At 51.9% G+C, this 27,293-nt stretch overlaps 1 protein-coding gene across 1 annotated transcript in view; it reads left to right on the top strand.

Moving 5' to 3' along the window:
* The first annotated feature begins 1,459 nt into the window (after nt 1-1,459).
* MYOCD (myocardin) overlaps nt 1,460-27,293 on the top strand; it is a 35,945-nt gene continuing 10,111 nt past the window's right edge. The window contains exons 1-5 of the mRNA XM_010008253.1: nt 1,460-1,514; nt 11,444-11,509; nt 15,985-16,040; nt 22,419-22,494; nt 24,293-24,462. Coding sequence (XP_010006555.1) covers nt 1,460-1,514; nt 11,444-11,509; nt 15,985-16,040; nt 22,419-22,494; nt 24,293-24,462 — 423 coding nt within the window. The remainder of the gene's footprint in view (nt 1,515-11,443; nt 11,510-15,984; nt 16,041-22,418; nt 22,495-24,292; nt 24,463-27,293) is intronic.

Genomic DNA, 27,293 nt, shown 5'->3' with positions numbered 1-27,293 from the left:
TGGACAGGAAGCTGCACGGAGAGCAGTGCCAGCTTCAAGCTCCAAACCAGTGTCAAGCTTCAGCCCTGCCTCATTTATTCAGTGTTTTTCTGCCTGCCTGTGTGCAACAGAACAACAGGAGGTGTTCTGGGTGCCTGCAGCATGTGCTACCTGAGCCCCAGCATCTCAGGTGGGTAACCCTGGGGATGCAGCCATGCACAGCTGAAGCACTTGAGCAGCCCTGTGCTCAATGCCAGCTCCAGGGCACAGCCCCCCTGGTGCCTCAGCACCCAAACGAGCCCCACAAGGGGCAGCAGCACTTGGGGCCCCAGCTCTGTCAGCTAATGAGCTGCACCCAACATGGAGCTCACACGGGAGGACCTGACCCAGGTTGCCCAGGGAAGCTGTGGCTGCCCCATCCCTGGAAGTGCCCCATGGCACATCCACAAGATGCCAACTGCTCTGCAGCTCTGCTGTGGAAACAGAGCTGGGTGATGGGCCAGGCCAAGGTGGCCAGTGATGCTGTGCAAGTGGCAGAGGGTGAGCAAGGGGCTGGGGCAGTGCTGAGCTCGCTGCTTCAGCTTCCAGCTTCAGCACTGCCTTCTGCTGCCCATCACAGGACAGAGGTGACAGAAGAGAGGTCAGAGGACAGGGACAGACACCAGAGATCTAGAAAATTAAGACGTTCAAGGGAAGACTCAGAAGCCTGAGGGTCAGTCTGGAGAAAACAGAGTGAATTTAGATGAGAACTGAGGAAGAAATTCTTTGCTGTGAGTGTGGTGAGAGCCTGGCCCAGGTTGCCCAGGGAAGCTGTGGCTGCCCCATCCCTGGCAGTGTTGAAGGGCAGGTTGGATGGGGCTTGGAGCAGCCTGGGCTGGTGGGAGGTGTCCCTGCCCATGCAGGGCAGTTAGGACAAGGTGAGCTTTAAGGTCCCTTCCAACCCAAACCAGCCAGTGATTCTATGACCTGCTGTCCCCTCTCCAGGGACACTGACACCAACCCCAGCCCTTCCTCTGCTGGAGGGAGCCCACACAGACCCCTCCCCAAAACCAGCTTGGCTGCCCTTGCCCTCCCCACACTCCAAAGAGTTAAACTCCAGCTCTGTTGATATTTCCAAGCGGCTCCCCGGGCCGGCCCTGATTGGCTGCTCCCCTGCCCGTAGTAATTAGTATCAGATATCAAACTGGTGTCTGTGCTGAGACCCTTTCCGATAGTCGCTGCTCCGCTAGACGGTGACATCAAGGCAGGACCCCCGGCTGCTGGCAGGGACCCCTCCTCCTCCATCAGTGCCACAGTCCCTGGAGGGTCAGTGCTGGATGGGACCAAATCCTCCCGAGCCGCTCGCTGCTCTGGAAAAGCACCCGGAGAGTCCAGGAGGGTTGGATGAATCCCCAGCACTAACCGGCCGGTTTCTCTCTCTGGAGGAAGTTAATGGTTTAAAGTGAGGGGCGTCTGGACCTGCCCCCCTCCCCGAGTCACCATGACGCTCCTGGGGTCTGAGCACTCCTTGCTGATCCGGAGCAAGTTCAGATCAGGTAGGGGAAACCTTGAGATTTCTCTTAAAACTTCTCTCTCCGCTCGAGCTGTCGCCACAGATGGTTTTGCATTAAATGTTTGGAAGCAGCACGTGGGCAAAACATTCAGGGGTGGCAGAGCTTTCCTCTTAACAGAGGCAATTCCACAAGTGGAGAAATGCACCTTCCTTCCTCTCTGTTGCTTCTTGGTGCTGTTGGTTTGGTGGCTGTTCGGGTGTTTGGCTTTTTTTTTGTTGTTTTTTCATTGTCTTCCAATTTATGCCCGTGGTTTATTATGGTAAAGCTGAAATTCCCGGGTCTCCTGCCCTGGCCCTGCTGGAAGGGATTTGGGCAGGAAGCCAAAAAAAAAGGGCTTGTTTATCCACTGGGATAAATAAGTTACCCAGCACAGTCGGTATATTCCAGGTGCTCTCCTGGGTCTGTCTGTGCTGCTCGCGGCGCAGACGGGCCCGACGCGCTCCCTGACAGGCAGGCAGCCCTGACTTTGTTCCACTGAGTTGTGACTAATTGGAGAAAAATGAATTTGAAGAAATGCGTCATTTTTAGAAGTAAAAATAACAAATGGAACACGAGAAGTATTTAAAGTGACATCATCAGAGAAATAAAACCGGAGCCACACAATTGATTGCCGCTCTCGGAGGGTTTGCAAGTAAAACATGCCTGTGTCTCCCAAGTTAGGGGAAGCACCAGGCAGGGGCTTCTTGGAGGACGTTCAGCTTGAGTGAAGGTGAGTGAAGGTGAATTATGGGACAGTCGCTTCTAAATCAGCCCCTCTGCTGGATGTTCATGCCTTTATTCACGGGCTGTATTTATAGTAAGTATCGCCGCGTCTGTGAGTGGGTGTCTTGGCTTGTCGTGTTTTTAACCAACAGAACTTAGTGCTGTGGTTTTTGGTAATGTCAAAAAAAAAAAAACCCACCCCACGTTCTCCGGGAGCTTTCTCTGACCTTCCCAGAGGTGATGTTCTCCCCTGGGAATATTATCTGTGAGGGTGTTGGGGCGGACGAGCCGCGTGTGCCGCTGGGGAGGCTGTAAGAGCGGGCGAGGTGGTCACGTTGGAACGTGCCCCTGGTCTGGCGTGTCACCCACACCGTGTGTGTTTGTGCCTCCCCGTGCAGATAATGCAATCAGAGATTTATGATATTGATGGTAGACATGAGTGGTGTTATCAGAATCTCTTAGATAGCTGGGTGGTCAACTTAAACTTTGTTTTCTCAGCAAATACAAAGTTGGCAGTTGGTTGAAAACCCAAGAGCGTGTGTGCAAACACAAGTGTCCCAGTCTGGCAGAAATATACAAAACTGGGGTCCAGGGCTTTGGTGTGGTTTCCATATCGCTCTGATCTTACATTTCATTAGATTAAGTCATTCCTTAGATTTTGTTGGTATATTATGGTACATTGCTGTTCATTGGAAAAAAAACTCAAGTCTGTAACTCTTTCTCCAGCAACTACAAAGCAACACTGCCACCTCCCTGACAGAGGAGGATGGGCTGTGCTGCATGGCCCTGCATTCTTCTCAAATGAACCACTATTGTTTTTAAGGCTCATTTCTGGTTTATTTGTCAGCTGGCTTTATTAGGGAACCAACAGTGGGATCTCTAAACATATTTTTCCAATGATTCTCCAGTCAAAGGAAAGTGTGTGGGTCTTCGCCTCCATAAATTCTCGTGTCTTTCAGCATTTCAAGGGCAGTCAGTTTGTGGGGTGTTCTTTGGTTCGTGGCTTATTCTCACAACTGCCATCCCTCATTATTGCTTTGTGAGGGATAGGTTTCCCGTGGGACAATATTTTTCTGCCTATTTGTTGTGTCTGAGTTGGGCTTGGATGTCTGCCCCATGGCTGGGGCGGCTGCAGGTGACGCGGGACGTGGCCACAGCACAACCCTGGTCATGGCAGCCCGTGGGACTGGGCAGGGAAGAGGGACACTGAGGAATAAAAACAAATCAAGAATGCTGCTTCAGTTTGTGCTGGGATTTTAGTAACTTGGGGATTAGAGATGGAAAGCTAGTGTTTAATGGTTGAAGGGGTCGAATCTCTTTTGTGCGGTGTCTATGGGACAGAGGTTCCCCTGGTGTCCCTGCACCATGTGCAGGGGTCTGGAGCTGGGAAGCCCCTTGAGCGTGGCAGGAGGAGCAGTGCTCTGAATTACTGTCCTTCTTGGCAGAGGGATGAACATCTCAAACAACTCCTCACCTTGCACACACCCCCCTGCACAGCTCAGGGGACACAACAGGCTCCGGGACAGCAGCAGCTCACCCAGCTGTGGAGCTTGGCCCAGGTGAGCAAAGGAGAAGCCAGGAGGGACCAGGCCTGAGCAGCTGAGCTTCAAAGTGCTTTGGGAAGGGTCTTGTGCAGGCAGGTGTGAGGCTGCTTGCTCCCCAGGTTTGGGAAGGATTAGCTGTGCTCTGTAACTCATGATGAGTCTGAATCCCTTTTGAAGGATTCCAGGCCAATGGTAATAACTTAATAATCTTAATAACTCAACTTTTGCTGTCACTTTCTCCGTGACCTTCACGCACTGAGCAGCTGATAGAGCTATGTGTGTGTGGAAGGGTGCTACAGATATATTACTTGCTGCTTGTTTCCTCATCCCAGCATCCCTTCAATCCCTGTGGCACAGGGCAGAGTGGGGCAAGGAGGTGGCAGCTGCAGGCTGGTGGCATCGAGCTGTCCCTCCAAGGGTGACTCAAGGGTCAGCTTTTCAGTCTCTTGCTTCCATCTGGCAGCATCAGTAGCAAGGAAAAGGAAGAGTTTGCCCAGGGAAGACTGATCTGGGAGAGGCAGTGGCTTTTTCACACAGTGCCCAGCAGCCTTCCCTCAAGTCCCACAGTGCTGTCTCCTTCTCTTGCCTCTCCACTGGTCCACAGGGAAGGAGCATCTGAGCTGTGCAGTGTGGAGAGACAGTAGCTACCCCAGTGCAGGGCACCAGGCACTGCTCCAGGGGAGACAGATCAGGCTAACCAACATGTTGCAGGCCTTTCAGCTCCCCCTCCCCTCCCTCGAGGATTTGTGTGTGTGTTTATTTTGTCTGTTTTGCCAAAGATAAATATGCTGATCTGAGGTCATCCTGACAAATTTTGCAGGAATGATGATTCTTCAAGCCTGCCGTGCTATCCCATGTGCTCCAACTATCAATGGGACTGCACTAAATCAGCTAGGACATCCAAGGGCTGTTCCAGAAACATGTTTAACTCTTCCCAGAGATGATCCTTGCTGTAAAGTGATCTCCTGCTTTGAATACAAACTGATTGTACAGCAGCAACAGGAGCCTTTGTCATCGGGCAGAGCAAACAAAGCTGGCAAATGCAGACTTAACCTTAACTCTGACCTTCTCTGTCCAGCAACATGGAAAGAGAGTTTACAAGGCCAACATCTGCATAACATCAGTGGTGGTTCAGATAATTGGTGAGAAGTGAAAGTTTAACACTCTAAATAGGGCTCTGCATGGCTTGGCATGGGGTAACAGCCAGGCCTAACTGTGGACACGTGGGTGTGATTTGCACAGAAGACTTGCCTGGGTCTTTGGAGAAAAAGGGTTCAGGCTTATACACAGGGAGTGAATGAAGCTGGTTGAGATGGGAGAGGAATTTATTCTGTCTGCTTGTGGTGGAGAGAGTGATTTGGACCAAAACCAGCGAGTTAATAAAGGCAGAAGAGAGTAGGTTTTGGTAGGGTGTTAAGCCAGGCATTTTGGCAGAACCTTTGTTTTCCTTTTCCCAGTGTCCAAAGATAAAGCATGTGCGTGTGTTTCCTCTCAGATCCTGAGCTTGTGCAGATCACAATCAGTGTGTGCATTCAGACCACAGCCTGGCTGTAACTGATGACACTGCTTTGTGATTTCATGGGGGTTTTGTAAAACACTGACTTGATGTAGATCAGTTTGTGCTGGGTTTTGTTTTTCCAGCATCTCACACTTTGGTGTTCTAGCTGACAGGCTTATGTTTGTCTGTCAGTCAGGCACTCAGGTGCATGTTAGAACATGGATTGAACCTCAGTGTGCCTGGAGGGAAGGATGGATGGGCTGCTCATGGGGATGCTGGAGGGATGACTCCAGGCAGGGCTGGTGACAGCCTGTTCTCAGGACCATGGTGAGGCTGGGGTTGCACATTATGATGGACACATAAGTCTGAGAGGAATTTCCCAGCTGCTTGTACTTTAGTGTCAACCTATGTCCTTTTGGTGGTCTGGGCTTCTTGCTAGCTGGGTCTGGTCTTATGTCTCTTCCAAGGCACCTGCAGGCTCAAACATGGGTTTAGAGATGTTGTTCTCACCAATGGAGATGAGATTTCCAGTGCAGTGCAGCCCCCGGGTAACACACAAACTCATGGCACATCTGCCTGGGAGGAGGTAAAACACTCCCACCTCTGAAGGGGTGGGCATCAGGGGCAGGAGAAAGGCTGGCAGGGCTGGGCCCTGCTGTGAGGCAGTGCCAGGGCTGAGCAGTGCTGCTGGCAGCCAGGCTGGGGCTGGCTGAGCTTTGTCTCTGCTCACAGAAGTCCCACACAGGTCCCACACAGGCCATGTTGTCAGAGGATGCCACGGGCCCGGAGATGTGATGCTACAGAGAAATCACTTTGTGGCACTTGGCTGTCAGCAGAGCAAGTGGGCTGAGAGCCATGGAGGGGCCCAGGACAGAGCCTGGCCAAGGTGGTTTTGCAAACCAGCAGCTCCAGGAAAGCAGGATCTGTGATGCTCTGCTGGGCCAGTGCTTCACCCTGACAGTGGTGGCATCCAGGAGGTTGGCTGGCTTGTCACTGAGCTCCAGGTGACAACAGGTTCACCCAGGTAGAGCCCTCACACCAGCAGCTCAGGGTCAGCCTGTTGCTCAGTGGGCTGGAGCACAGCTGCTCCTGGTTGCCCTGCCCGTGTGGACATCCTGCTTTGGACACAGGTTCCTGCTCCTGACACAGCTGCAGGGAACAGCCACAGCAACACAAATGCTCCCTGCCACCAAGCCAGCCCTGCTCCTGCCCTGCTGGCACCTCAGGACAGTTGGATCCCAAGTGCATCTCCTGCTGCACAGCTCCTCTCCCCCTGGCATGCCCACAGGAGAAAGCCTCGGGCACCATCTGGAGAGACAGTCCCATTGCAGGCAGCAGTTCTGCCTCTCATGGAAGGATGGGTCCAAAACAGGGCTGTTTTCTGCCAGCCAGTGTGTGAGCTGGGGTGGTCACCAGGTTTCCTCTGGTACACACCATGGCCGTGGATAAACACGTTTCACGTTTGCTCAGCTGCTGCTTGACATGCCACATCATCTGCAGCTGCTGGAAACCAGGAATCCCTCCTCTCCATCACCCCTTTCCCAATTTGCTGCCAACTCCCCCCTGGCCCCAGCAGAGCAGCCCCCATCCCCTGCACCATTCAGCTGCACCCACACTCTGAAGACCCCAGCTCTGGGCCACGAAGGGCAGGAATGAGCTGCTGGGGTGGTTGGCAGAGGGGACAGGGACTTGCTGCTGCTTTTTCTGGTGGCAATGCCAGCTTGAGTTGATTGTCAAACTGCTGACTCCCATCATGGTCACACATCTGGGTCAAACTGCCATAATGTGGTGCTTCTGCTGGTCCCTTTCACCACGTAGCCAAGGAGAACCTGGTGGTGCAGGAAGCAGCAGGCAACTGTCTGACCATCCATCAGTGCTAGTTGCAGCAGGGACTTAGTCCAGAGGGAGATGAGAGCACAGCTATTGCACTGGGTTCCAACCACAGCAAAGGTGCTGGCACAGCCCAGGCAGGGACGAAAGCAGAAATTATTGGGATTTCACCTGAAAGCACTTAAGAGAGCTGGGAAGAGCTGGAGCAGGTGGGAATCTGCCCCAGTCATTGCCACTCCCAGAGAGGCTGTCAGGACTGGTGCTGAGTTAGAAGTTGAGAAGCAGTGATGGCCTCAGCCAAGAGGCTGAGCTGAACACTGGGAGAGCCTCCTGCAGCCTCAGAGCTTCCAAGGAGCCTTCTCTGGCCCAAGGAGTCCTTTTAGCTTCTTAAAGCTCTGAGATCAGCTCCTAGGGAGGAGGAGAACTCGTGACTGCTGGTCATGGGCAGAGCTCAGAGCTTGGGCCACCAGAGCAAGCTATGACAGATGCCAGGAGGTCTTCACTGCACTGATGATGCAGCCCCACTGCACAGGATGTTCCTGGAAGCTGTATCACTAAGTGGGACATGGTGCTAGGACAGAAGAGAGGATTCTTTCTGACAGAAAAAGTTCACAAGCAAAATCACTGGAATAGCTCTAGCATGGCCTGGCATTTGAAGAGGGATTTCTCATCATGGGCTCCACAGGAGGGAGCAGATTTGCTGGAAGCAAGGCAGTGTCTCAGATGATAGTGTCACAGAGTGACTAGTGTGCATGGCTGCTCCCTTGGCAGTACTTAGAATGGTTTGGGTTGGAAGGGACTTTTAAAGGTCATCTAGGTCTTCCCACCATCCAAGGAAAGGAAACAGGATGCTGGGGGTTTGGGACCAAGACTGTCTCATCAGTGGTACTCCAGCCATCACTCTGTAATATAACCATTCCTCTAAAGTGTCAGCAAGGCAGTTTCCTTGAAAAATGAGGGTATTCCAGAAAAAGATGATTCCCTTAGGTGATGGGTGACAGCATCCTCACAGTGAGTCACTGCAGGGCTCAGAGCTCAGGCCTCCAGGCACGTAGGAGGGAGAGGACAGGAATGCAGCTGGGTCAGACAGATTGCAAGTCAGATTGCAAGTCCCCTTCAAGAAGCACCGAAGTGCTGGTTGGTTGGATGTTCCCTGGGGTGGTGAGGGAAAGGTGCAAGCCTTGAGCTGGCACTGCTGAGCTGCAGGCTGCAGTGCTGACTTGGAGAGTGCAGAACGCAATGGGCTCTTCACCTCTTCCTGCAAGGATGTTCACTCTTATTATCTGTCCCCAGCGACGTTTCTTCAGATGGTTTGCAAAAGGATTTGGAATTTCACAGAGGTGATACCTGGGAGTCAAGGTGTGCATCCTACTGCATGAGGGGGTCCAGCTCTGGGTGAATGTTCAGTGGCTGAAGTGACTGCTCCAACCTGGGGCTGCTCCTGGAGATGGACATGCTTGTCCTCACATCTTCTGTCAGCTTCCCCTGATCAAACAAGGCTGGATAAAGTTTTCCCCCTTTCCTTGTGGCTTAAGAACGGGTCAGGGAAGTTTGTAAGCTCAGTGTGGCCCAAGATGAACCCCACATGTGGGGGAGGCTGCGTGGCCTGCCCAGAGCCACTCACCCATGGAGGAGCTCAGCTCTCGTGCTCAGAGCAGCTTCTGCCACTGCTGCTCACAGCCTTTACATCTGCCAGCATGAGAAACAACTTGGAAACCTTTTGGCCCTGCACAAAATGATCATTAAGTAAGATCAGGTGCCCTCTGTGATGGTCCATCAGCAGTGCTTGGCACAGGAGGCAAAGGAGAGGGGGTCAGCAAGAGCAGGGACCAGCTGTGCAGGGTGGGTTCCCCTGGATCAGCCCTGTTTGCAGCAGGATCTGGGAATTCTGCTTTGCTGTGTGCTGCTCCTGCAGGCAAGCAACAGGAGAGCTATGGCAGTGAGACCTGGACAGGTTGTCAACACTTCTTGCATCAAGGCAGATGCTAAGTCTTATGGCCCCCACACTGGAAATCCTCATCACCTTCCTATGCTTCCAGGGAATTTCTAACACCTTCTTTTTCCCTAAGCAGGCCTGGCTGGCAGCTGCATGCACCCTGAGGCTGGTGAATTATTTGCCTGCTAGGAAGGGCTATGAAATAAGCAGTAGAAGCAGAGAATGTGGGCTTGGAAGGCATGGTCCTCTGGCTGGCAGCATCCCCTTGGCTCGTGTGGGTGTTCTGGGTCTCTGGGCCTGGCTGTGGCAGGAGGCAATGACATGGTGCAAATGATTTGGCATCTGTGGGAACTGTGAAGGGCAGTGATGGAGAATCCTCCCTTGGGGTGTCCTACAGCAAGATGGACAGACTGCTGTGCCCTTGGCAGGGTGGTCCATGGGCCTCCAGAAGTCCTTGCTGTCTCCAGTTCCTGTTTGTTGATGGGATGTTGAGTGCTGAGTTTAAGGCAAGATGCTCTAATGCCTGGGACGTTGGACCAGGACTTAGGAGAGCAGAGAACCATTCTCAGGTGAGCTACAAAGCTTCTTGATTCTTGGGCAGTCTCCAACCTCCCTTGGCTCACCTGCTCCACAAAGACACATCTCTACAAGTGCAGAGCTCTGCATGTGGTTCTTCAGTGTTGTGACCAGTCACAGAGAAGGTTCCACACAAACTGGGCTCCACCTCACCATGGGGACCATGAGCTGGTCACCTCTAGGCTGCCTCTATAGGCAAGGAGGCAAGGCAGACATTCCTAAGGCATGGAGTGACTAGTTTGGTTTTGGGGTCCCCTGAGGGGGATGACTCCTGCAGAGGGGATGCAGAGGTCTGGCTCTGATGTAGATACCTACAGTGAGGGTCTAAATCTTTGTCCATGGGCAGAACCAGCCCTGACCAGGTGGTGCCATGGGGTGATGGAGGGCTACAGGTTTCCTGGCAGCCACTGACTTCTAGTCACCAGCTCCATCTGGCAGAAGGGGCACACCATGCATGCAGACCTTGCCAGTTCTGAAGGCCACATTTGTCACTCACAGCAAGAATCCATCTTTGCTGTCCAAACAAGTGCTGAAATGTGTCAGCAGATCATGGTCCCACGCGAGGCCTTCACTGAACATCTGCTCTGAATGTGAGATGTGCTTTGTATAGGGGATATGGAAGAGACACAAGCAATGGCATCTGAGGGAGCCTTGTGCCCTGGGGGACTCCTCTGGAAGGGATTATTGTTCAGCTCCATCTCATGTCCCAGGGAAGCTGCGCTGCAGAGCTGAGCTGTTGGCAGAGCTCAACAGGCTGCTCCTGAGGACAAAACTGCTGCTCCTGCCTCTTCTTCCCTTCCAATACTTGGAATACTTCTTCCTTCTCTCAGGCAGCTATGGGATGCAGCCCAGGGCTGTTCTGTTGTGTGCAGTTATATTGTGTCTGCTGAAAAACACAGGTCCTGGTGGCAACCTGTGCCTGGTTTCCAGCAGGAAAATACAGAAGTGACTTTGATGTTTTACCTTGTGATACCTTGCCAATCTTGGAGATAAATTTGCAAACACAAAGGTGCAGTGAGCAAGGAGATGAATTAAGCCGTGCAGTCCTGTACAGGGCTCCAGAGCCTGGCATGAGTGGGCTGACCCTGCCTGCTGGGCTGTCCCTGCCTGCTCTAGATCTTGGGAGGTGCATCTGAGACACCCAGCTCATGCTCTGTAGCTGAGGCTGTGCCACTAAAGCCATTTTGTCAGCCTGATCAGTGGTTCATTCCCATCTGGCAGGTTTTAAAGGGAAGGTGCACTGGAGACTGCAGGTCCTTGGTGGTTCATACAGAGATGGCACTTATCTCTCCTTACCCAATTAGCTACACCCTCCTGGGCAGACGAAGTGTGTCTGCATCCAGTGCCAAGCCTTGCAAGGGTGGAGATGTGCTGCCAGGCCCTCAGGAGGGTGATGGAGTTGGAAAGCTCTGCTCAACCCACAGTGCTGGGGTGAGGGGGGACCTCCCAGCTGCAGGGTTCAGAGCTGAGCAACGATGTGAGCTGCAGCCACGGTCATCTGAGGCTGCTGGTCCAGGTGCCAGTCAAGGATCAGCCTGCCCCAGGCTCCAGGGTGCTGTGCACCAGGGGCAGCCCTGTCCTGCCCGTCCCTCTGCAGCAGACAGGGGTGGGTGCAGGCAGGGATGGGTGGGTGCAGGCAGGGGTGAGTGGGTGCAGCCTAGACAGCCCCTCCTTGACAGTCCTTATAGCTCTGCTGCAGCAAGGCTGGTCCAGCAGCAGCAGGGATCAGTGCCAGAGCTCTGTGCCACACACAGACCCCCAACCCATTGTCCCTGGCAGATGTATCCATGAAATCCTGCAGCTTCCCTGACTCTCTCTCTCTCAGTTTTACAGCTTCGGCTCCAGCAGAGAAGGACCCGTGAGCAGCTGGCAGACCAAGGCATCATGCCCCGTGAGTACCTTCTCTGCTTTTTCCAGCCACTCCTGGCTCAGAGGGGTTGTGTTCACCTTGGGCACCTCTGGGGCACTGGGTGGCACCAGCTGCCTGCTCAGACCTGCCCTGCTCCGAGCAGGTGGGTGCCAGGGAGGACTTTGCTTCCTGCCTTGTGGAAATACCGTGGTCCCTGGTGCTGCACAGGTTGTCATGCTCCAAGTGAAGGCAGGAGAGATGCCGAGGGGTTGCCATCCAAACATTCAGCTGCATTGCCCCCTGTCCCACAGTAGCAGAACAAGCATGTGGGTGCATCATGACACCTGTAGCACCACTGGCAAAATGGTGAAGGGAGCTCAGCCCTGCTCTGTGGGCACCTCCAACCTCACATGGCTCAGGCTCCATGAATCCCTGATTATCTGGGACCAAAGCAGAGGATCATCCTTTCTGTCTCAGCAAGGGCCCCTCCTAAGATCACACCTTTCCAAAGGCTCTGTCACTTGGGTCTCTCCTGGGTGACCTTACAGACTGTGATGCAGCTCTTGTCTAAACAGCAGAACAAGAAGTCACTAGGAGTGTGGCTGTAGCTCCTCTGGCTGCCCCCTGCCCATCCCTCTGCCTTCCTGAAGGATTCTGTCAAGGTAGCCAGCAACAGACACCTCCTCAGAACAGTATTGCCAGCATCAGGAATTAAGAAAACTTGAGCAGGACAAAAATCATGATCCCAAACTGATCCCAGACCTGATAAATGCAGGTTCTTTTCATTTTCCTTCTGTTTATTTGTCCAAACATTTGAATTTTTCCCTGCCTCCCACCCAAGGGTGAGCATTTCAATCACAGGACTCCAGCAGCTGGAGCTTCAAGCAAAATATTGAGACATTTAACACCTTGCAGACCTCAGATTAGGCCCAGTTTATTTGATGGCAACTGAAAGGTGTTGTCCTGTCACTGCTTTGCACTCCCAGCTTCTAGGCTGACATTTTGCAGCCTGGTTTCTGTTCAAGAAGGACTTCTCTTCATCAGAGAAGACACTGACAGGACAAGGGGGGATGGTTTTAAACTGAGAGAGGGAAGATTTAGGTTGGATATTAGGAAGAAATTCTTCCTATGGTGATGGTGGATGGTGAGGAGCTGAGCTGGGTTGCCCAGGGAGGTTGTAGATGCCCCATCTCTGGAGGTTTTTAAGGCCAGGTTGGATGAGGTTTTGTGCAACCTGATCTAGTGGGAGGGTTCCTTGCACATGGTAGGGGGGTTGGAGCTTGGTGATCTTTAAGGTCTCTTGCAACCTTAATGATTCTATGAAGGTCATTTTGGAAAGCTTGAGCACAGTTCATGCTCTGAAAGTAATAGAAGAAAAGGCACTTTTGGTATTACAAAAGCAAATGTGCAAAGTTTAACTGCTGAATTTGCCCTCAGGAGGAAGTGTCAGATATTAGTGTTTAATACAAGGAGCCCCAGGCAGCTTCCCCTGGACTTGGACATGTGCAGTCATTCCTGTTTGTTTAACCACACATCACATCCTCAGGCCCTGTTAGCTCTGAGGACCAGCAGGTGAGCTCTGGGAGGTGCACCAGGACAGGATCTCAGCTCCCATGTGTTGCAGGAGGGTGAGAAATGAACCCATAGAGCTGTAACCCTTGGTGACTGAGAACAGCCCTTCTGGAGGGAGAAGAGATGGTGAAAGCCAGGTTTGGTACCAGGCTTGGAGCATGTTCCTGATCCCACATTCCCAAAATCTGATAGATTTTGCACAAGGATTGGTGTCAACCTGTTGCATAGGTTTTCTGCTGATGGAATCCCAGGACAGAGAAACTTTGGGTTTTTTTTAACTGATCCAATTTATACAGAGACCAGAAAAGAGCAGGAAGGTGAGAGTAACAGAACAGGATTGGACAAAAGCTTTGAGAGCTCAAAGAAGCCCTTGCTGGAAGGGGAGCTGGTGGCTACAGGCAGAGCCTGCTGCACTGGCTCTGTGACACAGTCCACATGAAATCCTGGAGGAAGTTTGAGGAAGCTGGCTGGGATTTGGTATCCAGAGAAGAGCACAGGGAGAAGTGTCAGTGTTACCTGAGCAGGGAGATCAATATTCCTCCCAAAGCCTAGGCTGTGTTTGTTTTGACTGGAAAAGAGGAAGGCCATTGCATTCCTGAGCTCTGTTCACACTTGCTTGGATGCTCCTCTGAGAAGTGTGAGACCTTCAGGTGGCCTCAGCACAGGATGGCAGGACTGCCTGTAGGAAGATGCTCAGGAGCAGAAGGTGGTGACTCTGGTTGTCAGATGTTTGCAGGTGGTAAACTGAACAGCTTGCTGGCACAACAATCAGTGCCACTGAGACAGGCTGTAGATAATTCAGACAAGTTCAGGCTGGTGGGCAAGGGCAGCCTGTGGGTTCCTTCAGCCCCATGACTCTGTGTGGAGGATCCTCTGAAAGCCAAGGGGGATCTGTGTTCCTTGGGCTGTGGCCATACTCCTGAGGCACAGGAGGGCAGGAGAAAGCAGAGCCTGCCCTGTTCTTCAGCCTCACTGAGGAGGAAGCTCCCAGTTCATGCAACAACATATGCAGTTCTATTTTCCTAGTGAAACTGGTACGGACCCAGCAACAGCATTTTAAATCAAGAGCAAGTGAGGTCACCTGCAGAGGCTCAGGTTGTAGGGCTGAGCATGGACCAACCCTTTCTCCAGACCTGCACAGGCACCTGCCCCAGGCCCTACCCAGAAAGTGAGGCAGGCAACTGGCAGGGGAAAGGGTTCCTCAAAGCAAGGTTCCCCCTACTGTGCTGGCTGCAGAAACAGCTGCATGGGAAGGGAAGACCCTCTTGCTGTAGGCAGCCACCACCTCATCCTCTAACTCCAACCCTGGGGAACAGGTCCAAGATTCTCACCACCAAGCACAGCAGCTCTGCCCTGTGGGCTCCAGACCCTCAGCCATTCCAGGCTGATGTGTCATCATCCCCTGACAAGTTATCTGAATAACCAGTGCTAGCCATGTCTTTATTTGTTTTGCAGACTAATACAAGCTGCAGCAGCCACATAATTCCTCCAAACAATCTTGGTAAATGCATAAATTCTGCACCATTTTCCTCTGGAGTAGCACAGTGACTGGTCAGTGCCCACAGCACCCTCCCAGTGTCAGTGCTTCACAGTGAGCAGGGCTGTAAAGTCATCTCTCTTGCTAACTTCATCTTCTCAATGTGCACCATTTTATTTTCCTTCTGATGAATCCAGCTGTCACAAGTCCCCCTGGCTGCTCACCAGAGCATGGCACAGTCCTGCTGGCTTGTCTGTGTGTCTGCTTTCCAAGCGGGAGGAGCAGGAACGTGCCTCCCAGGTTTTACCACCATTCACTGGAGGTTAGGGAGGTTGTCCTGGGTGTTGACCTACCAAAAGCCAGTTCAGAGGGTCTCCAGACATTTCCTGGCTGCCCTCAGGCTTCTCTGAAGGAGGATGTCCTGTGTGAAAATTATGTCTGTCCTTATTGGATTCCATTCAGAAGATGGAAAGAGAATTCCTGTTGCCAAAGGAGTTGGAGCAGACTGTTTGTGTGGGTCAGGACACCTTCCCCTGCCCTGTCCCAGTGGGAACAGTGGATTTTGCTTGCTTACAAAGCTGGGAAAGAATTTTTGCAGGATCTGGGAAGTATTAACCCCTTCATTGTGCAAATTCTGCTTGAATTTCTACCAAACAAGGGTCAGCAAGGAAATGTGCAAGGTCCTCCATGACTGCAGGACAGACTGTTCCATGGGACTGGTGTTCACTGTTCCAAGAGCCAGAGATGATTGAATTGCCTTTGGGAGCCCCTCTGGGTTAGTCTTCCTTGGTGTCAGGAGATGCTGAGAGCATGACCTGCTGCCTGGTACCTGGCTGGGCAGCTGCTCAGGGAGCCCCCACATCACACAGATGCTTCTGGGTGGGAGAACAGGACACATGTCCAGTGAGAGGGAACCTAGAGGAGATGGAGGGTAGTCAGTGATGGAACAGGGAGGAAGGACCACAACCCTGGGGTCTTGCCTTGAAACACCCTTGCTGGAGGCTGAGCCCACATGGCCCCAGCAGGCAAGGCAGGTCTTTTTGGTTTTCCTGCTGGCCTCCAGGCTCAACCACCTGCAGCTTTTGCTTGCAGGCCAAGTCCTCTCTTCCCACCTCTGTCTTCTGGGGCTGGTGGTTGCCTCCCATAAGCTGCAGGATGCACTGCAGGGAGGAGCTGGGGCTGCTCCCTGCCATGTCCCACGCAGCACGTCGCGTTTCCAGGCTTCACCCTTTCCCTGCCCTCCTGCCTCCCGCGCTCCTCACCCCTCTGCTCTCTCCCCGGGGGCTGGCTGGGAGCACGGGATTTCCCAGAGCTTCCCCGAGTTATTTTTAGTCAGCACAAGAAAGAGAAGGGCTAGTGGGTGTTGCTATTTTTATAGCACTCATTAAATTGCTGGTGCTGGGTGTCCCGGTGGCTGCTCCCCGCGCTCCTGTGCTGACTGCTCCTCTTTCTTTCTCTCCTGTTGCAGCACTGAAAAGCCAACCCACATTCCATGAGCAAAGAAAAAGCCTGGAGCGAGCCAAGGTAACTGGGGAACACGTGGGGCTCACTTTGCATGCTGGAAAGCACCTTCCACCTCTGTCCCCTGCTCTGGTGTCCTCCATCCAGGCCCTGCGGCCAAGGACAAGGCTCAGGGCATCTCCCCTGCATCCAGAGATGGAGACAGGGGGCAAACCAAGGCTCACAAGTGCTCTGGGGTCCCTTCTGCAAGCAGGGGAGGTTTGAAAGGGCAGAAGGACCATCTGGGCGCTGGGGTTCCACAGCAGCCCCTGGGTTTTCCATCAGGCAATGGGCATGATGCAGTTCATCAGGGCACTGGCACTGTCAGCCCTTCCAGTAAATGTCTATCCAGCTGAAGAGCTGTTTCCCTCTCCAGGCTGGGTGCACAGCTGACTCCTCACTCTGCTGCTGCTCTCCCTTCCTGCTCAAGTCAGTGGGGTTAGAGCATAGAATCAGGAATCCTTTTGGTTGGAAAAGACCCTTAAGATCATCAAATCCAGCCCCTCCATGTCCTTCTTGTCATGAGGGCCCAGAACTGACCCCAGGATTCCAGGTGCCCCCTCCCCAGTGCCCAGCACAGGGGGATGATCCCTGCCCTGCTCCTGCTGGCCACCCCAGTGCTGGTACAAGCCAGGATGCTGGTGGCCTTCTTGGCCACCTGGGCACACCCTGGCTCATATTCAGCCACTGTCAATCAACACCCCCAGGTCCTTTTCCTCTGGGCACTTTCCAGCCCCTCTTCCCCAAGCCTGGAGCGTTGCCTGGGGTTGTTGTGACCCAAGTGCAGGACCCAGCACTGAACCTTGTTGAACCTCATACAAGTGCCCTTGGCATGGCCAGCAGCAAACAGGCCTGAGGGAACCTAACTTCAGCAAGTGTGCAGGAGGAAAGGAGGTGCCCCTCACCACCAGTCCCCATCAGAGCTCCTTTCTTTAACCCCCAGAGCAGCCTGGCCATTACCACCCAGCCCATCCAAGGGGCTAAGTGGGCCAGGCTCTCCCTGGCTCCTTTATCTCACTGCACTCAGGCTTCCCTACAGATTGCTGAAGGCAGAGATAAGTTAAGTAGCCATTTCCAGAACACATCAGAACTCTGACATCATCACTTTTTGGGAAATCACACCAGTTTTCCAAGCACCCACCATCCAGCTTTGGCCAAGCTGGGGGGATGTCCACAAAAAAAAGGGAACAATCAGTCGTGCAGGTTTTGCTTGAACACAAGAGTTTGTTCCATAAATCTGCAAAACGTGCTTGCACCCACGTGGAGAAAGGACCTTTGCAAGGAAGAATGACTGTGAAATGTGGAGAAGTTCTCTTCTGAACTTAAACACACTCCAAATTACTTGCCCTGAGTCTCCTGTGGTAATAAATGGCTAGTGTAAGAAACAGAATATAACTCTGAGAAATGAGTGTGCTTACAAAATTTCAAGCAATCCAAAGTATCCTTGAAGTGTCATATATTTTACAGTTAAAGTATACATTTGGGTCTCTGTCTTTCTCTTCAAAGGCTTCCACTGGCTAGTTGCCTGGGGAAAAGGGAAGGATGGTCTGGTCTAACCCAAACTGTGTGCATTGTTGGAGTCTGCTAATGAAGACACTAATGAGCACAGCCCCTAACAAACTTACACTCCTTTGCAAGAATACCCTGCTTAGAGTTGTGACAGGGCAGGAGCAGCAGCTGTTTCTGGCTAATTACTCAAAGGCATTTGTTGTTTGGCTGATATTCCTCCAAACTAATGTTCTGCAAACAGAAAGCAGATAACTGTAGCCACTTTCATGTGTTTTGAAAGCTGTTCTGCTTCAGCTCATTCTAAAGAAACCCCAGATCTGAGGTCTTTCTCCACCATTTGCACCCCAGTGACACAAGTGCAGCTTATAAATAGGTCAGAAAAAACAGGTTAGATATTAGGAAGAAATTCTTCACTCTGAGGGTGGTGAGGAACTGGGATGGGTTGCCCAGGGAGGTTGTTGATGCCCCATCCCCGGAGGTTTTTAAGGCCAGGTTGGATGAGGTTTTGTGCAACCTGGTCTAGTGGTTCCCTGCTCATGGCAGGGGGGTGGGAGCTTGATGATCTTTAAGGTCCCTTCCAACCTTAATGATTTCATGATTCTATGAACAGAAATCAGAGCAAAAAGTCAGGTAAACACAGTGTTAGTGCTGGGTTCAACATGACCAGTGCCACACCTGCAGGTCAGCATTTCAAGCTGAGGCCAAGTCTGGACCTGATCTGAGGGTTGGCTGGAAATGCATCCAGTGCCTTGAACTGCCCTCAGGTGCAGGCACCGTCCACAAAAAAAAGGGAACAATCAGTCGTGCAGGTTTTGCTTGAACACAAGAGTTTGTTCCATAAATCTGCAAAACGTGCTTGCACCCACGTGGAGAAAGGACCTTTGCAAGGAAGAATGACTGTGAAATGTGGAGAAGTTCTCTTCTGAACTTAAACACACTCCAAATTACTTGCCCTGAGTCTCCTGTGGTAATAAATGGCTAGTGTAAGAAACAGAATATAACTCTGAGAAATGAGTGTGCTTACAAAATTTCAAGCAATCCAAAGTATCCTTGAAGTGTCATATATTTTACAGTTAAAGTATACATTTGGGTCTCTGTCTTTCTCTTCAAAGGCTTCCACTGGCTAGTTGCCTGGGGAAAAGGGAAGGATGGTCTGGTCTAACCCAAACTGTGTGCATTGTTGGAGTCTGCTAATGAAGACACTAATGAGCACGGCCCCTAACAAACTTACACTCCTTTGCAAGAATACCCTGCTTAGAGTTGTGACAGGGCAGGAGCAGCAGCTGTTTCTGGCTAATTACTCAAAGGCATTTGTTGTTTGGCTGATATTCCTCCAAACTAATGTTCTGCAAACAGAAAGCAGATAACTGTAGCCACTTTCATGTGTTTTGAAAGCTGTTCTGCTTCAGCTCATTCTAAAGAAACCCCAGATCTGAGGTCTTTCTCCACCATTTGCACCCCAGTGACACAAGTGCAGCTTATAAATAGGTCAGAAAAAACAGGTTAGATATTAGGAAGAAATTCTTCACTCTGAGGGTGGTGAGGAACTGGGATGGGTTGCCCAGGGAGGTTGTTGATGCCCCAGCCCTGGAGGTTTTTAACGCCAGGTTGGGTGAGGTTTTGTGCAACCTGGTCTAGTGGTTCCCTGCTCATGGCAGGGGGGTGGGAGCTTGATGATCTTTAAGGTCCCTTCCAACCTTAATGATTTCATGATTCTATGAACAGAAATCAGAGCAAAAAGTCAGGTAAACACAGTGTTAGTGCTGGGTTCAACATGACCAGTGCCACACCTGCAGGTCAGCATTTCAAGCTGAGGCCAAGTCTGGACCTGATCTGAGGGTTGGCTGGAAATGCATCCAGTGCCTTGAACTGCCCTCAGGTGCAGGCACCAGCTGAGCTGGCACAGGAACCAGGCAAACCTACCCAGGGTCCAACCAAGGGATCAACCTGGTGCAAACAGGCTGAGGAAAAAAAAAAATGGGGGGGAAGCGTGAGAAATTCTAAAGACTTCAGTAAATAAAATGTCCAATATTTGTTTAAACATGTCACTGGCCATGCTTGAGGCTGGCATCAGGCCAGGGCAGCAGGCTTTGAAGTCAATGTCCTGTCACAGATGTCTGGGTTGGGGGATGGAGCCTGTCAGGTTCGTGGGGGCTCCAGCACCTCCTCCCAGTGAGCCCAGCAGGCAGGGACTGCAGGGCACGGCTCTCCTGCCCCTGCCCCCCAGCAAAACAGCCCCATCTGGGTCATTCCTGGCAGATGTGTGAGCCCAGAGGGACATCCCCTCCCCTGCTCCTGTGCTTTCCAACCTGTGCTCCCAGCAAATGTCCCCTGGTTCCCAGCCCAAGCTTTTCAGCTGCAGTTTGAGCCCTTCGGCCTCTCTCCCACATACATGCACGTGCTGAACTTTTTCCTTGTAGCACCTGTAAAAGCATTTTGCTGCCTGTGTCCCCACAGCCATCTCACCTCTGAACTGACCAGCCTGTGGTTTCTGTAGCTGTTCTCCAGCCCCTTCCCCTCCACCCTTGCAGACACAGGGGGCAGAACCTGGCCTGGCTATTCCCGGGGTCCATCATTCTTCACTGTGGCTCCTAGAAAGCTGCCTGCTGGTCTGGGGCTGTTTCAGCTGCTGGTCACTAGATTTTTCAGAGCTTTTTCTGTTTTTTCCTCTATTTATGCAGTAACCAATTTCTGCTAAGGCCACTGTCCAGTGGGTTAAGCCTTGGTCCACCCCAGTGCTGGGTCAGCTGCCTTAGCTGGGGCTCCCTGGGACCTGAGTGCAGCCCTTTCCAAATGTCCTTCCTCAAGCTGTGTCAAATGTATTTCAGATCATTTCTTCAATTACTCCAAATCATGTTGCCTTGTAATCTCTTAGCCCTGAATGATTCAGAGTTAGGGAGTATGTCTTGTATCATCCGAGGCATTAATGAATCTATTGACTAGTAGGAAAAATTGCTGTGTAACATGACTTGATATATTCTTCTGTTTAGACTGTGAGCTGTTCTGAATTCCTCTGGTGACCCACAGCTATGCTCCTTTTTTAGGTTAGTCTTATCCAGACCAATTTTCTCTGGCTTGCATATGAGAAAGCCATGTAAGATAATGTCAAAACATGCTTAAAGTCGAGCTACATGACATTCATTGCTCATTCCTGCACCAGGAATCTGTCACCTCTCCTTAGAAGGCAATCAGGTTGGTGTGATGTGGTTTGGTCTTGATGAATCCATCTTGGCTCTTACTCAACTCCTTGCTATCTTCAAAATCCATTTATATAGGTTGTTTGATTACTTGGTCCAACATCTTCCTAACTGGTTTATAATTTCCTGGTTTCTTCTCTCTGGCTCTTTTAAAGCAAGAAATTATCCTCACTATTGCCCAGTTTCCTGGAGACCCACAGGAGCTGCTGTTATTCTAGCCTTGTGTAGCTCAAACTGGGAACATTCAAATCCTCTGAGCATTCTCCACCCTGGTCTCCAACCTGATAACTGGAGTTTCTTCTCTTTTGTTGCTGAAGGTTCTTTACTTGCTCATCTGATTGATAAATGGTCATTTCTCTTTTTAGTGAAGATGGTTTAAAAAGGCATTAAGTCATGTAGCCATCTCAGCAGCATCCACAGCTACTTCTCCTGTTTATGGAACACAAGACAGCACTTTCCATTGCCTTCTCCTGGATACAGAAGTGCTTATAAAATCTTTTTCTCATGATCCTGTACACTTTGTACTGTGGATTTTCCAGTTTAGCTCCAGCTGCTTGTGCTATTATTTAATATTTACCCTTAAGAGTTTAACCTCTTTGAACTATGTACATTTTTTGTACTATTTCTTCTTGCATCTCAAATTAGCAGATGGCTGATGATTTGTCTCTGTCATGCTCTAGCTTTTCTTCACCAGGGGTTCAGGTTATATTTGTATTCTTGGGGCCAACTGCCCTCAACACTGATTTTCTTGGCCCTAATGGAAGGTATGATTGTCCCTCTGCATGCTTTTCTGTTCCTCAAGCTGTGAGGAAGCTGGCACAAGGCTTCAGGGCCATGTTCATCACAAGCACAGCTGCAGGGACCTGCAAAGTGGATTTTCACATCTGGGTATCTCCATGAGTTAGCTCTGGAGCTACCCTGGTGCAGCTCTCCAAGGCAACATGGGGTGCTAAGCTAGGAGCAGATCCAGTGCCCCCAGTGAACAGGTCTCCTTCTTCCCATCAGCTCTTTCTTGTAAAACTGCAGGCATAAGAAACCCAAGGAAAACTGGAAAGGGGACAGCTTTGGGGTGGGGATAGTGAGCAATCATCAGCTCAACATCAACACACATTGTTCCCTTTCTGAAGAACTTCAGGAAAGGCTGAGGGAGCTGAGTCTGTTGGGCTTGGAGAAGAGGAGACTGAGGGGCCACCTCATCCATGGGCACAAATCTGTTCAGGGCAGTATCAGGAGGGCAGAGCCAGGCTTTGTGCAGTGATGTCCAGTGACAGGACAAGGGGCAGTGGGTACAAACTGGAGCACAGGAGGTTCCATGGGAATCTCAGGAAGAACTTCTTTGCTGTGAGAGTGCCAGAGCCCTGGGCCAGGCTGCCCAGAGAGGCTGTGGAGTCTCCTTCTCTGGAGACATTCCAACCCCCCTGGATCCTGTGTGATGTGCTCTGGGTGCCCCTGCTCTGGCAGGGGGGTTGGGCTGGGGGATCTTTCCAGGTCCCTTCCCAACCCCTGGGATTCTGGGATTCTGTGATCCTGTCCAAGAACAAGCTGGAGTCTGAGTGAAAAAAAAAAAAAGCCATTGAGGAGCTCCCTCAGCCCAGTTTGCAATAAATCCAAAAGAACCACAGGCACAGGGACAGCCACTCTCTGTCCCTGGGTGCTGCTCTAGCCAGGTACCACTCTCTGTGTTTGTGTTCTGCAGACTGAAGATTATCTCAAGCACAAGGTCAGGAGCAGGCCTGAGCGAGCAGACCTGGTCAATATGCACATTTTACAAGGTAAGGCTGCCTGAGCTGCTCCACATACTCCTTGTGTCTCCTGCCTTGTGGGTCACATTTCTCCTGCCCCACTTGGGTTCCCTTCAGGACTCTCATCATGATGAGCTTTGCCCCAGCTGCTCAGGAGAGGCAGGTTCAAATGGGACATGTGTTGGATGGAATTCAGTCCAGAGCTTGTCTTCAGGAGGCAGGACACACACTTATTCCCTGACAGGAGACCCAAGGCCATGTAATTTTTGTCCCAACTCTGGCAGGGACACGTATAAGATGCTCTAGAGGACAGTGGGGTAGAAAACAGCTGTGAGAGACAACTCAGTGACAGAAGTGCTGAGGTCTGATCCTTGTAACTGGGGCATTCATTGTCCAGGGCACTGAAATCAGGTGGCTGCAGTGCCCTCCCAGTGCTGGACATCTTTTGGTTTTCCTTAATCCTTGGTGTTTTATGTGACACTTGGTTGTGAAGCACATCCACATGAAAGGGTGAGCCCTGCCATCAGTCCCTAAGCCACAGCCACTGTCCCCTCTCCTGTCCTGGTGTCCCCTCCCAGGAGAGAGCTGGCACTACTCTGCTGCACCCTGTCACAGGGAGCAGAACCTGCAGTGTCCCTCTTATCTCCAGAGATAACCAGCTCCTTGGGAAAAGGGAGGATGTGCAGCCTCTCTCCCCAAGTCCTGCCAGTCCCCTGGAAGAGGCAAGTCACTCCCTGGCAACACTAAGTGCTGGCTTCTGCTCTCAGCATGAGGTCCCTGCTTGTTTTCCCTCTGGCAGGCAGGAGGGCTGAGCCAGGGGCTGTGCTGGGTCAGTGCTGGCTTTGCCCTTGGCTCTCCATCCCTCAGAGGAGCAAGCACCACTGCCCAGTTAACAGGTGGGAAGTGTCTTCCCCTTAGGTTAAATAATAGAAGCAATATGGACTGGAGCTGGGGCCTGTGAGCCAGATGTGGAGCCAGCTGCAGTCACCAGGCATGGAGAGGGCCAGAGAGACACAGCTGGAGAAGAGCAGGAGGTCTGGCTGTGTGGTGGGCCCTGCACACACACGGAGGTGTTCCCTGGCATGTCATGGACTTACATGTCCCTTTGGGTCATAGCAGGACCTGCAGATTATTTCCTTTGGCCAGCCAAGACACCTTGTATCATCTAAATTCTCAGCTGAGTTTGGTAGGGCTGTAGCTTCCAGATCTTGCTGCCTTTGTTGTGCTCCTCTCCACTCTTTCATTATTTCCCCTGGAGGCCTGGAGCACCATAGTCATTCCACTTCCAAATACCTGCTCCCAAAGACTCAGCTTTCCACCTTCCAGTGTAAGGCTTTCACTCCAGGTGTCAAACACTGTTAAAGGTTCTTTTTTCCAGCTGTTCCTCAGAAGTAGGGAACACAAGGGCCAAGGGGCTCCCAGCAGGTGGGAGCCAGAGTCCACTTGGACCCTCACAGTAGTGACAGCTTTTAATGAAATTTCCACTGCAGGTCATTCCAGGGCCTCAGAGGGGAGATGCTCCAGCTGCAGGCTGGGTTTCCAAACCTAGGCTGGTAAACAGAGGTTCCCACTTGGGAAGGGAGAAAGAAGCTGGACTTATGTCCCAGAAGGTCCAGAGGATGACCCGTGTCCCAAGCCCACCAGCCCTGTCTAATCCAACCTGCTGCTGCCTCTCAGCCTCAGGGCACCTCTGGCTGTGCTCTGAGCAGTGCACAGGTGTTTGCCACAGCCCAGAAAGGCTGTGCTGGGGTGGGAACATGTTCTCACCCATCACTGTGCTTACAGATGCCCCAGGTCCCCAACTGATGCCTTCCCTTTGGCCTTCTAGACTCAGCTGCAGAGGGGTCCATTCAGTCTACCCAGATGAAGCTGAAAAGAGCCCGACTGGCAGATGATCTCAATGAGAAGATTGCTCTCAGGCCAGGTCCTCTGGAGCTGGTGGAGAAGAATATTATTCCTGTGGACTCAGCTGTGAAAGAGGCCATAAAAGGTACATGGGTGTTGTGTGGGTGGCACAGGGCAGGGGCTGGCCAAGTGACCAGGACACACCACAGGGGCTGCAGGCAGTGACCAACCTGGAGTTAAAGAGCTGCATTTATTGCTTAGATTTAATTATTTTCAGCAGCCCAGTCCAGCACAGCCTGTGCTTTGATGTCCAGGCCTGTGAGAAGAGAGCTCCTTGAGCAATGGCCATGGCAACATGCACAATTGTCCAGCCATGTCTCCTCAGAAAGAACCTCCCTTGGTAAACCCCTTCCTTCCCAAAGGCTTGGAGTGCACAAAATACTGCTGGAGCCAGCACAGTCCTTCCTCCCTTGAGTGGGAGAGGACCTGGCTGCACTCGTGTGGTTGGGAGGCCATTTGGGATTCTCCAACTTGTGCCCTGCCAAGTTCTACATCCCAGTATGTGGAGGTGAAGTGGCCCCAGGCTCCTTTTCTTCCACCAGTGTTTAGTGGCCCAACAGAGCAGGGTGCTGCCTGGCTGGGAAAGGGGAATCATCCCTGGGGTGCCAGACTGCTGGGCAATATGGGGAGCAGTATTCCCAAAGCAGGGAACACTCCTCCCAGCCAGTACCTAGCTTAAGCTGGGTTTTCCTCCATCACCCACCCCCAGCTGGAGGAGGGAGGCAGAATCCTCCACAAGTACTTCCCCTGTGCTGCTGCAGGGAGGCCAGTGTGGGAGCCAACACAAAGCAAAGAGGTGACTCAGATTTTGACTCAGGCCCCAGTGCCAGGACAAGGAGGCCCAAAGGAAGAGAAAGGAGCAGGAAAGCCAGCAAGGTCCTGTGGTGCCAGGACAGCAGCTTGCATTTTTGAAGCTTGGGGCCATCTATGCATGTCCAGATTGTCCTTTGGGTCTCAAGTGAGAGATGCTTTGCCCCCTGAGAAGTCCTTGTTCTATTGCTCCTGGTTCCTCAATTCATGAGATGATTTCCACTGGCATAATGCCATTTGAAGGGCTTCTCCTGGGGCTCAGAGCAAGCTGGGGACAGTGGCAGGGCTTGGGGAGAGGAGGGGGCTTTGAATGGCAAGAGCAATGTTGAAAATGGGAATGGGACAGGAAGCACTTGGACTTTCATTGCACCTCAGATACCAGCATAAATGACATGAAATATTCCAGGCTGTGATACCCTGCCCTGCCATTGTTCCTGCTCTTGGTTTTTCCTCTGTGAAGAGCTCACAGTGTTTGTCCTGCAGCTTCTCCAGGCTGGTCCTTGAGCTGCTCCCTTTCCAGCATTTCACAGCTCTTGCCTTTGAAGGTGAAATGTTCCAGGACTCTGTCTGAAGAGGAATTTTTAAGGAGAGTTCAAGTAAAAATGTCCCCGGCCACTTATCGAAGGAAAGGAGAGTGGAAAATTTAAAAGGAAAAAAAAAGAAGCCAAAAAGTGTAAAAAAAATCCCCCCCTTTATAAACATTCAAGGCAGCCTGAGCATGATTTTATCCACTGGAGCTGAGGTTTGGAGGCTGGGCAAGTGTTCCTGAAGTTCAAACAGAGTTTCTCTCCAGCTGCCTTGTCAGGAGCTTGTGGTAAACAGAGACTTACAGGACAAAATCTTTAGAAAGTCTGGCTGAAAACAATTTGCTCAATTTTAAATGTCTCCCTTTTGCAATGACCTTCTGTCACGTTGCTGGGGAAAAAAATGTGTCCTGTAAGCCAGTTTTACCCCATTTAGGGTGAAACGTGCAGCACGTGAGGGTCAAATGAGTTTGCTTGGTACTGTTGGGTGCTGAGGTGATGCACCTGCACCAGGAACACAATCCCAGCCCTCAGGTTTCTGCAGAAGCCCCAGGCTGAAGGAACCTCCAGCTGCTTTTCAGAGTCAGAGGTGACTTGTGGTGCTGATGGTTTGGGGTGAGGAGCTGAACACAGAGCAGAGATGAGCGCTGGCACTTCTGGACGTTAAGCCTTTTGTTTTTGCAATACCAGAAAGATGACAGGGTTTAAAATCATTTTACTTTAACCTTGGAATCTCGACTGTTTACACAGTGGAAAGTTCAGCTGACGTGTTCCTCTAATCACCTCTGGCAGGGTGAGCAGAAAGTGCCAGACCCCAACTGAAAGCACAAGTGTCCCAGTGACAGGAGGCCGCCAGTGCCCGGCATAGCTGAGCAGTGATATAAGAACCCTTTTTTACCAGGTCCTTGTCATCACTTTGTCCAATGTGCTTGAGAGGACAATACCCAGTGCCTCAGAAACAGCCCCGAGCAAACACCATCCTGCCTGAGATTACAGCAGAGACAGGGGATGGCAAAATGATAGGGTCAGCCTGGGGCTGGGTGAGAGCAGGACAGATAAGGGCAGCATTCCCAAGGCACAGGCCCCGTATCAAGCAGCAGGATGCAGCACATTCCTGTCATGCTCCATGTGTCCTGAAGGTCCCTTGGGCTCCTGGCTTGGGCACCATTTCCCAGTGCACACCGATTAAATGCCAGGCCTGCAGGGAGCCTTGCAGAGCCACACGTGCCCCCTCTGCTCAAGAGAGGCTCCTGAGGGCTTGTGTGCAGCTCCCACCCAGCCATGGACCTGAGCAGCTCCTCGGGTACCACCTGTGATCGGGGCAGGACAGGAGGAGCCTCAGAGGGGCTCCCCACACACACCCCTGACATACCCACCTTGATGGTGGGTGAGCAGCAGCTGGGGCAGGCAGAGATAACCCTTATCTCTCAGCCAGGGGCAGAGCAGGAGGTGTGTGTCACTGGGAAGGGGCACATTCCTAGACCAGCAGCAGGGACAGGTGGGCCCTTGTTTCCGGGCCCTTCCTATTTCCCCATTTGTCACCTCCCTCTCTGACAAAAGCCAGACCTGAGCACAGGGAGGCTGTGGCTG

This window comes from Chaetura pelagica, unplaced genomic scaffold, assembly GCF_000747805.2.
Source record: "Chaetura pelagica isolate M959 unplaced genomic scaffold, ChaPel_1.0 scaffold471, whole genome shotgun sequence".
NCBI classification, from domain to species: Eukaryota; Metazoa; Chordata; class Aves; order Apodiformes; family Apodidae; genus Chaetura; species Chaetura pelagica.
This window is presented reverse-complemented; position numbering and strand designations above follow the sequence as displayed.